The 11501-nt window shown below is 35.6% G+C and overlaps 1 protein-coding gene across 1 annotated transcript; it reads right to left on the bottom strand.

The window, feature by feature from the left end:
- Positions 1 to 8674: 8674 nt before the first annotated feature.
- On the bottom strand, positions 8675 to 11387 carry LOC145555558 (B3 domain-containing protein REM5-like). Its single transcript, XM_081617295.1, has 4 exons — positions 10560 to 11387; positions 10258 to 10421; positions 8973 to 9210; positions 8675 to 8857 (listed from the first exon to the last, which is right to left on the bottom strand). The coding sequence occupies exons 1-4, from the start codon at positions 10870 to 10872 to the stop codon at positions 8832 to 8834; spliced, it is 741 nt and encodes a 246-aa protein (XP_081473421.1). The 5' UTR covers positions 10873 to 11387; the 3' UTR covers positions 8675 to 8831.
- Between the last annotated feature and the right edge of the window lie 114 nt (positions 11388 to 11501).

The raw sequence follows: 11501 nt of genomic DNA, 5'->3' as shown, positions 1-11501 counted from the left end.
TTCTTCATTACAGTTTTTAATATTTGGATTCCTTTAAAAATAAAATAAAAAAAAATAGAAATACAAACAATGTTTTTGAAAATGTAACTGTATGTCTGTATCTGACAACTGAAGTAACTATTCCTGTAGCAGTATTGATGCCGAAAACAAGGCTAGCCAAAAACACAACACATGGCTTACTCAACTGTTGATTGCCTCAAACTATGATGACAACAACACCTTCCAGTCTCCATGACTAGATCACATCCTGTAAGACTCAGACTTGGATTGATATGTCTAAAATCATCCATGAAAATTATCAGTTACACTTGGGTTGGAAGGTGCACTCAATTATAACTTTTTGCTCATTTGATGTATAATTGAGCAATAATTATCAAAATGAGCAAGAAATACCCTTGATTGCACCTTGCTGTTATAATTTTTTGCTCATTTGATTTATAAGAATTTCTGATCCATTCACAATTGAAACAACTTAAGAGGATAGACCTTTTGCATACAAGCATATTGAATAGGGAAATAAACTGTCTGGATCAAGTATCATAGGTATGTTAGGATGATCTTAATTACTAACATGATTCTAATTATTAAGTAACATATCCATTTAATGAATAATACTCAGGAATATTTTGAGTTAAACGAAGAAATATATTATATGCTATAATTCACGCTTTTGGATTATTTTCGTAAAATTTGTTCAAACTAAAATGAGTGTGTGGTGTATCCCCGGGGTCATAAAACTTGGCTTGAGACCATAATATGCCTTTCAGTTGGTCTATAAAGCTCAGAGTACGAGTTTGGTTCAATCTTGCGACTACAAGATTATATTGTCGCATTAGCAGTCGAGAGATGCAAATAAATGTTCTTGATAGCAGAATGCCCCCCTCCCTCCCCACGTCTCATGGGTTCATTGGAAGCTTCTCAACCTCTTTTCTTTCTATGCTTGGAAAAGTAAAAAAAATGCCTACAACTAAAGATTATAATCCATGCTTTTGAGAAAATTTTGCCAAAAATAAAGTGATGTGTGGGCCTTATCTCAAATTCATAAAAATTGTGTTGGAGCCATAATAGACCTTCCAATGGATTTATAAACCCCATGAACTAACCCTACGAGCTTGGTTAAGATTCGCAACTATGACAGAATCTTATCGGGAGCTACAACATATTGTTCCTGACAATGCAATCCTGAGGTCTATCGGAGTCCATGGGAAGCTCCCCAGCCTCTTTCCTTTCCATTCTTGAAAAAGCTGAAATTCGGTTAAAAAAAATATAAAAATATGATCCACACTTTCAGGTCAATTTCAAGAAATTTCTATGAAAAATGAACTAAATGGCTAAATGCTCTAGGCTCATTAAAGTAGGCTTCGGATCATAACGAAATTCCCAAAGAGGCCTTTTTGGATCCCAAAACCATCTAATAATCCTTTTGATATGAATTTAAGATGTATAAAATGAGTCTTACCTTTCCCTCAAAATTGTGTTGTATATCATGTTCATGTATTATCTTACATATTTTTTGTGTACCTAGGGATGTCAGTGGGGCGGGTCAAGTAGGAGACCCGCCCCTTCCCCGCCCCAATGGGGCGGGGATGGGTCTCGGTTTGGCGGGTGGTGGGGCGGGGATGGGGATAAAAACCATACCTGCCATGGGTGATGGGGCGGGGTGGATTTTAAGTTGTACCCGCCCTATCCCCGCCCCGCCCCACTTCGTACCCGCCCCATCCCCACCTCATACCCACATGGGCCACATCTATATATCTTTTAAAGCAAAATTACATACTTTTATTCTATTTATAAAATAATTACATGGAATACAATATTAATTATAATACTTTGTATGACACTTATATTATAACACAAAAATGTGTATAGAATGTTTTATTTTATAATTCGTATTAATTATGTAAGATTGTGTATTTGAGAAACGGATATTAGGTGGATCTTGGGTGGGGATTAGGCGGGTCTTTGGTGGGGATTAGGTGGGGATGGATATCCAAGTAGGGGGTGGGGCGGGGATGGTTTTGGAGTTGTACCCGGTGGGGCGGGGATGGGGATGAAAATTGGACCCGCCGCGGGGATGGGGATGGGGATGGGGATGAAAATATTAGGTGGGGATGGGGATGGGAAGGCCAACATCTGCCCCGCCCCGTCCCATTGACATCCCTATGTGTACCCATCCCATTTACATTTGAAAGTAAAAGAAAGAGACTTTAAGTACCTGTCAAAATAAAACAGAAAGAGACTTTAAGAGGACAATATATCTATAGGAATTTGCTGTAATTAAGCATATATAGTTTGTTGAGCTCAAATATGATTATTAAATACTTAGTATTCTTGCACTTGGTTTTGTTTTTAAAACATAGTCAAAACTTATTCTTTGTACTTTATAAACATCTTTATAGGTATCTTATGGTTTCAAACCACTTTATATGACCCTAAGAGTCATCCCACGCATTCAATTGGTTTTTTTTTTTTTACTTTTAAATGTCAAAAATTGACCAACATTCGTGTATAGCCTTCAATTTTGGACATTTTTTTTGACTTTTTTTTTATCCGGAAACAAAAATTGCCAAGACGCTTACCATGGACCCTAATACACCCTGAGAATCTACTTGGATGGGTAACCCCATCCATTATGCATTTGAACGGTCAATTTATCGGTTTACAACTTACACTGATTTCATTAACTAAACCCAACCACAGACATTTATGACATCATATAATGATCATATACGGTTCCAAACGAAATTATATGACTTTGGAATATATCCATTAGTATCTCGAGACTTTTCGACACCGGTTCCCAAAACCTCCAAAATTGCTCAAAAAGCGTGGATAATAGACTTCAATTTTGAGATTTTTTTGACTTTTTTTTGCCCGGAAATAAAAATTATCGAGACGTTTACCATGGACCCAAATGCCCTCCGAGAGTCAAATTGGGTAGGTGAAACCATCCATTTTGCCTTTAAGCATCCAATTTACCAGTTTGTCTTAATTGATGATGGAATATGAGATGTGACACTTAGATTACAAACATGTATAGTACTATGATGATTCCATAAAAGTATAAATACTATCCATAGTACTTCTATCAATCGACACATCAATCAACACACATGTTAATAGTATTATGGTTATCCATAATTACATCATATAATGCATGTGTTCTTTTCCAATTCCAAGCCATAGTGTGAAGCCACATCACACCAATATTATGGCTACATGACACCTATATTTTCCTTGTATGAGATTATTATACTCTTATGACATTACTATTGTCAAGTCTTATCCTATTATGACATCACATCATTATAATTATTAATATATAATATGACATCATTATACTTATATGCATGCCATCATTAGATTTATATGACACCATTACTGTTAAGTCACATTAATTCAATATACTTTTATGACATCATTATTGTCAAGTAATATCACTTCCATCATTATATATTCATATGACATTATTATTGTCAAGTATTATCACTTCGATCATTAGATTCATATTACTTCATTATTGACAAGTCACATCACTTCAATATACTCTTATGACATCATTATATTAACGACATCATTATTGTAAAGTAATATCACTTCAATATACTTTTGTGACATCATTCTATTCCAAAATTTAAAAATAAAACATAACTCATTCTTGGTACTTTATAGACATCTTTATAACAGTGTTATGGTTTCAAACCACCTTATATGACCCTGGGAGTAACCCCACGTATTCAGTTCGGTTTTTGAAAAAATGTCAAAAATGACCCGAAATCGTGTATTATAGCCTTCAATTTTGGACAAATTTTCATATTTATTGACCCGAAAACAAAAATTGCCGAGATGCTTCCCATGGACCCTAATACATCCCGGGAGTCCATTTGGGTGGGTAAAACCATCCAATATACCTTCAAACTGTCAATTTACCCGTTTACAATTTGCACCGATTTAATAAACTAGAGGCTATCACGGACATTTATGGAAACATATAATGATCATACATGGTTCCAAACGACATTATATGACCCAAGGATGTATCCCCTTTTATCTCGAGACTTTTCGACACCGGGTCCTGAAACCTCCGAAATTGGCCAAAAAAACGTGTATTATAGCCTTCAATTTTCCCAATTTTTGACTTTTTTTTGACCCAGAAACCAAAATTGCCGAGAAGCTTCCCATAAACCCTAATACCCTCCGGGAGTCCAATTGGGTGGGTGGTACCATCCAATTTGCCTTTAAGCATCCAATTTACCAGTTTGTGTTAATTGATAATGGAATATGAGATGTGATGTGACACTTAGATTACAAACATGAATAGTACTATGATGATTCCATAAAAGTATAATTACTCTCCATAGTATTTTTGACACCGAAATTTGGTTAATTATTAGGTGTCAGATATATGTAAATAAGGAGATAATATAAAAAAAATATAAGATATTTATCTTCAGAATCTCATGGATTATTATCTTTTACTTTACGACACTCTATATAAAAAGAGTCGTTTATAGGGTTCAAAGGGGCTCGGATGGAACAAGTCGCAAATACCCTATCTCTTTCCGGTCGTCGTTTCAGGTTTAAGGAGGCTCAGATGAAACAAGTCATAAAAACCCCATCTCCTCCCTACTACCAAATACTGTAGGTACATAACATGGATTAAGCCGACAAGACCCCGTACTACAAACAAATATCAAAACTCTAACCATTTGGAGAGAGGAATCAAGAGATCTACGAGAATTGTTTGAATTTTTATGGTTTACAAGTACGTCTATCAATTGACACATCAATCAACACACATGTGAATAGTAATATGGTTATTCATATTTACATCATATATATGTGTTCTTTTCCAATTCCAAGCCATAGTGTGAAGCAACATCACACCAATATTATGGCTACATGACACCAATATTTTCCTTGTATGAGATTATTATATACTCTTATGAGATTACTATTGTCAAGTCCTATCCTATTATGACATCACATCATTATAAATATAATTTTATAATATGACATCATTATACTTATATGCATGCCATCATTAGATTCATATGACGCCATTAATGTTAAGTCACATTACTTCAATATATACTTTTAAGACATCATTATATTCATATGACATCATTATTGTCAAGTAATATCACTTCCATAATTATATATTCATATGACATTATTATTGTCAAGTATTATCACTTCGATCATTAGTTTCATATGACTTCATTATTGACAAGTCACATAACTTCAATATACTTTTATGACACCATTATATTAATGACATCATTATTGTCAAGTAATATCACTTCAATATACTTTTGTGACATCATTCTATTCCAAAATTTAAAAATAAAACATAACTCATTCTTGGTACTTTATAAACATCTTTATAGCTGTGTTATGGTTTCAAACCACCTTATATGACCCCGGGAGTAACCCGCGTATTCAGTTTAGTTTTTGAAAAAATGTAAAAAAATGACCTGAAATCGTGTATTATAGCCTTCAATTTTGGACAAATTTTCACTTTTATTGACCTGAAAACAAAAATTATCGAGATGCTTCCCATGGACCCTAATACATCCCGGGAGTCTATTTGGGTGGGTAAAACCATCCAATATACCTTCAAACTGTCAATTTACCCGTTTATAATTTGCACCGATTTCATAAACTAGAGTTTATCACGGACATTTATGGAAACATATAATGATCATATATGGTTCCAAACGACATTATATGACCATGGATGTATCCCCTTTTATCTCGAGACTTTTCGATACCGGGTCCTGAAACCTCCGAAATTGGCCAAAAAAACGTGTATTATAGCCTTCAATTTTCCCAATTTTTGACTTTTTTTGGCCTAGAAACAAAAATTGCCGAGAAGCTTCCTATAAACCCTAATACTCTCCGGGAGTCCAATTCGTTGGGTGGTACCATCCAGTTTGTCTTTAAGCATCTAATTTACTAGTTTTCGTACACGCCTCTTGTATTTGCTATAGGCTTCCACAGGGACTTAATGTAGGCAACTTATGGTTGTGTATGGGTCCAAACAACATCATATGACTTCAGGATGCATCCCTTAAAATTCCGTGAATTTCTTACACCGGGTCCATACAGCTACTAAATTGCTCCTTTTTCGTGTATTATAGCCTTCAAATTTGGCTTCCGTATATCATTTTTTCACTCGACAAAATTATGCATCCATGTACTTCCATGGGTTCCTAAAGGGCGGTGGGATTCATATATAGTGTTCGGAACCATCTTATTCATCCTTAATCATCATGTTTTAGGCAAAGTCCACGTACCCTCTAATGACAAAAATATTTGTTTGTATGCCTTGTCCTTAAGTGCACATGTCTTGTGCACATGCCACACACCCCCAGCACCATCTAACATCCCAACATTTAGGCTTTGTGATTTGTCTTAATCTCGTACTTAGCAATTTTAGCATAGAAGAAGCACTGTTAACCTCGTTTTTTAAAATATAAATGTATTTAGGGAATAGGGTGGGGAGGGGGGAATCGAAGCGACATAGGGATAAATCTTAATGGACCGTGGCAATAAGGCCACTATGCCACTTACAATACTCTGTCGCATATTTAAGTCATCTGCAAAGGATTCAACCCGCCGCTCGATAGGAATTGTACTTCTAGACGGCTCTCACGACGCATCCGATCCGCCGCTTAAGCTTTGCCTACGACACGTCGACACGTGCCCTTGGGGACCGAAGCCCCTATTATAGGACGACAATCAGGCGACAAGCGCATGCGTCGCTTCTTGTCCGAATTCGACTTAGAGGTGTTCGGTCATAATCCAGCACACGGAAGCTTCGCGCCACTAGCTTTTTAACCAAGCGTGATAACTTATTTTGTGAGTCAACGGTTCCTCTCGTACTAGGTTGAATTACCATTGTGAGACTGTCATCCGTAGGGTAAAACTAATCTGTCTCACGACAGTCTAAACCCAGCTCACGTCCCCTATTACTTTACCCAATATCTTTTAAAACTCTGCGCATAGAGAAATGGAGCATGTATTTAAAAACGAAGGAAGTATTTTTTTTTTTTTTTTTTTTTTTTTTTGTGATGGGTTAAGGTTCTTCACTAGAATATACCATGAAAATATTTCAGCACTAAAACTAAAATATATATATAAAAAAAAAAACACAAAAAAACAAAACTAGGTATTCTAAACCATAAGGCGTTTCTAATAACGTCGATGTGCCAACCAAGCGTGATAACTTATTTTGTGAGTCAACGGTTCCTCTCGTACTAGGTTGAATTACCATTGTAAGACTGTCATCCGTAGGGTAAAACTAATCTGTCTCACGACAGTCTAAACCCAGCTCACGTCCCCTATTACTTTACCCAATATCTTTTAAAACTCTGCGCATAGAGAAATGGAGCATGTATTTAAAAACGAAGGAAGTTTTTTAATTTTTTTTTTTTTTTTTTTGTGATGGGTTAAGGTTCTTCACTAGAATATACCATGAAAATATTTCAGCACTAAAACTAAAATATATATATATATATATATAAAAAAAAAAAAAAAAAAAAAAAACAAAATAGGTATTCTAAACCATAAGGCGTTTCTAATAACGTCGATGTGCCACGTAATCCCTTTTTATATTTCATCATGTCATCTTTCTAGCATTTCAAGATGTCACATCATCACTCAAATAATATTAGTCAATACGCCACATCACTCTAGAAACCAATATTGCTCCATATGGTTAAGGAGAATTGAACCCTCAACCTCTTATAACTAAATTGGCTGTTTAACCATCTAAGACAAATAGCAACTATGTTATTAAAATGTAAAGAAAATTATATATGTGCAACGTGTGCAAACCACAAGGTTCAAAAAAAAAATAAACTCTAAGAATAACTCAATTTTTGTGGTTTAATAATGACAATTTCAATTTTGAAAAACCTTTTTAAAAAATTACCTATTGGCTATTGCACGTCTACGTTAGTAACAGCTACTCACTAGTATTTAGATAAATTAATGGTCAAATTAGTATTTCGTCATGCGTGTTTGGTCAAATTATAACACTTATTAAAACACAGAGGGGGAACTTGGTGCTAGATTACTTTTTCATGTTATTTGATTGTTTTTTTATATTCTTACACTTGGTTTTTTTTTTTTTTTTTTTTTTTGGGCCTTTGGCTCTATGTAGGATGTAGTTTACATGTTATTGAAGGTGTTGCTATTAGTGCTAGCTACATAAAACTTAGGATATTAATCCAACTCTTGGTAGTATTGTCAATTAAATTAGTATGGTCTTGTGCCAATTCGGATATTGAATGCTAAGCAGTAAGCACTGAACTGCTTCAAGCCTTCAACGTTGTAACTCACCAATTCAAGACTCGATGGCTGCTGAAAATAACAGAAAACACAGCCAAGTTCATGTAATTTTAGGATTTTAAAAATCCCAACTAAACCAACAGTGATGAAGACATGAAATACCACAATCTGAAATTCTGCTCTAGACCAACATGTTGGAAAGTGATGTACAGTGTTATACTGACTACTGAGCATATGCTTTAGTTGATGCCTACACCTTTGTCTGATGGCAAATTGCAGATATATTGTTAGCAATTTGATGCCTATGTTATACCAAGATGCAAACTTATACATTAGCTTAGATAGATAGATAGATAGATGCACAACCATCGCGCACATTACACATTCATACACAGTTCATTTGTATTTTACACCAAACTTCCTAATTTTTTATATACCAAAGAACAAGTTGGATCGCTGGAAGCAAAAACAAGCAAGATCCATATTTACTGCCAAAATAAGTCATGTTGCCCAAGACATCATCCTTTGCGAAATCAGGATTTGCTTCCGCTGCTTAGCCCTGCTCAAAAATCCATTATTATTATACTTGTGTTTAACTCAAAGATATTTATGTAATCTAGAGTACAGTAGGAAGAACTAAAATAAGATCTGTTGAAGGGAAGATTACTACTTACTGTAGCATTTCATGATAGGCCACTTTCCACACTCAAGGAGCCGAAAACAGATGCTATCTTGAGGTCTGAAACAATTAGCAGCCTGGAATTGTTTCCACCCTCCCCTAATATAGGCCTGGCCATCATATTTTCTGTAATTCAGCTGTACTTTCCAAGCATTACCTTCTCTATTAATGAGCTTCATGTCACAGCATCTATATTCTAGACCACTCGATCTAACAAATTTTTTAGGAAGATACTGCATAAGTTACAATGCTTATCAGTAAACCAATAATTTAGCATACATCTTACTACTTGATCTTAGTTATTGATATCATCAGTAGTTGCTAATCAATGGATGAATGACACACTCTGCACGAGTCCAAACATAATTTTGCAGATACATAGGGGTGGGATTGGAGTGGACTCTTTATCCTACTTCGTGTGCATGGCTTATGCTTTTCCGTGGCTAATTTTAGGGCTTTTGGACGGAAGTGACAGGCCAGCAACCATGGGAGAGTGAATAAGCTCTAAATATATTGGGATGTCAAGTCTATAAGCTGTTACATATCGTATTGGTATCCTTACAAGAGTGACCTGCAGGCTATTTTCATACTATATTGGAACTGTCTTTTTACAATTAATTGCAGTTATGTATCTGTTCTACATAGTTCAACCCAGACACAACAGTACAACACTACAAGAATCTGATGGAGTAGGTAGTAGCCAAGGTTGAGTCCCTTAAGAGAGACATATGCAGGCAATACAGCTTACAAGTGGCTGTTCTATTCCAACCTTAACATTATGGCATCAGTCCAATTATGTCTAACCTCTGACAAAAATCCTATGCAGGAGTGCTGGACAGACTTGAGGAATCGAGGATGTTTTATTAGGTACACGTTACTTGTACAATTACAAAGACACTCATATAGACTAAATCGATTCAACATATATGCTGCAAGCTTGTCAGGAACTCCTAGCTGATCCTAATCTTTGATGTTTAATCTAATCTCAAACTACCCTCCTTATTGAACAAATTCATAGGAGTTCAAGATACTCACATCCTCATCGAGCAAACTTCTAAAAAGCCCTTTACTTCAACAAAATTCACTGCTGAAAAGAGGCTAAGTAGTACAAGTGTACAACTAGCACTATGTAAAAATACCTCCATTAAGTTGAGTCAAGGGAAGAGCCACAAGTTTTCTACCATTGAGGTTCAAAGTACACAATATAATCAACAATACCAACAGCAATTACTGACTAACAAATGGCTAAGAGCAATAGGAATTTTAAAAGAAAGACTTACAACAATGGTAGATTTAAAGGCAAATGATGTGAGAGTAATCCGGCAGCTCAATTGTCGTCCTTGGACAGACGAGTTGTCATGTACTCGAGCTTCTGATGATCTTTTGCCAGTCATTTCGTCATTATAGTTAAGTTTGGACACACAAGTACTCTTTGTCTTTAATCCTATTGAAATTGAATAAATAATCATGCAAACAAAGGTCAACTTTGAGTAGTCTTAGGATAGACTCGTACTTAGTTCACCTTACTTAAATTACTAGAACTAGATTTTAATACGAAAAATGATGACAGAAAAGAACAGACCAGTAAAATAGCGCTGACAGTAAGTGACAGGATCAAAGACAGAGACTTGGAAGATCAAGTTAAGTTGATGAGAAAACACCACAAAGTCACCCACTTTTAAACCATGGTGGTGGCAGAATTCCTTCCAACCATCCTTAAAAAGACGACCGCCTTCGAGTTTGACAAACCAATGACAGCCAGGCTCATCATCCGTCGTTAGCACCACACTCGGCATACTCTCCATTGATTTCACCTTCAACTCCTTCTCCAAGAGCTTCACAAATGCCATTGGAATTGACTGTGCATGAAAAATAAAAAATAACATGATTGACATTAATTATACTAAAACCAAAAGAAATTAGCAATGTTTTTTTTTTTTTTAAGAAGAAGAAAAAAAAAAAAAAAAAGAAAGAGGGTTAAAAAGAGACTAACAAAAGAGGAGAGGAAACCAGAGAGGAGAGGCTGCATAAAACGAGCATTGTGGATGAGTTTGGAAGAGCTTTCCATCATTACAATTTTAAGCTCAAACTAATTACTCACTTTTAGAGACGATGTAGTAACTAGTAAGTGGGTTTCAAGTTTCTAGTTTCTAGTTTGTTCTTCTTGGGACATTGGGAGTTGGGATGCGCGGGAAAAACCCTTTGATATGACGTCATCATGTCTGATTTTACTTTTATTACTTGAATTACTTCCAGTTCCAGGCTTTCAGCTTCCTTTGTGTCCGATTTGTTTATATCTTTGGACACTTTGACATGGACCATATTCTATAATCTATATGACACACCCCATTTTGCCTTTTCATACGCTATCTCAGTTTTTTTATACTGCAAGAGAGGGTGTGTCAGTGTGCGTGTGACTAGACCCGACGGCCCTTTAATTTTTTACCAGACCCGACGACCCAACCCGTTATTTGTGGGCTTTGAACAAAAGTTTTTGACCCAAAACCATTTTACCTTAAATATA

Source organism: Chenopodium album, chromosome 8 (assembly GCF_948465745.1).
Source record: "Chenopodium album chromosome 8, dcCheAlbu1.1, whole genome shotgun sequence".
Classification (NCBI taxonomy): Eukaryota; Viridiplantae; Streptophyta; class Magnoliopsida; order Caryophyllales; family Amaranthaceae; genus Chenopodium; species Chenopodium album.
This window is presented reverse-complemented; position numbering and strand designations above follow the sequence as displayed.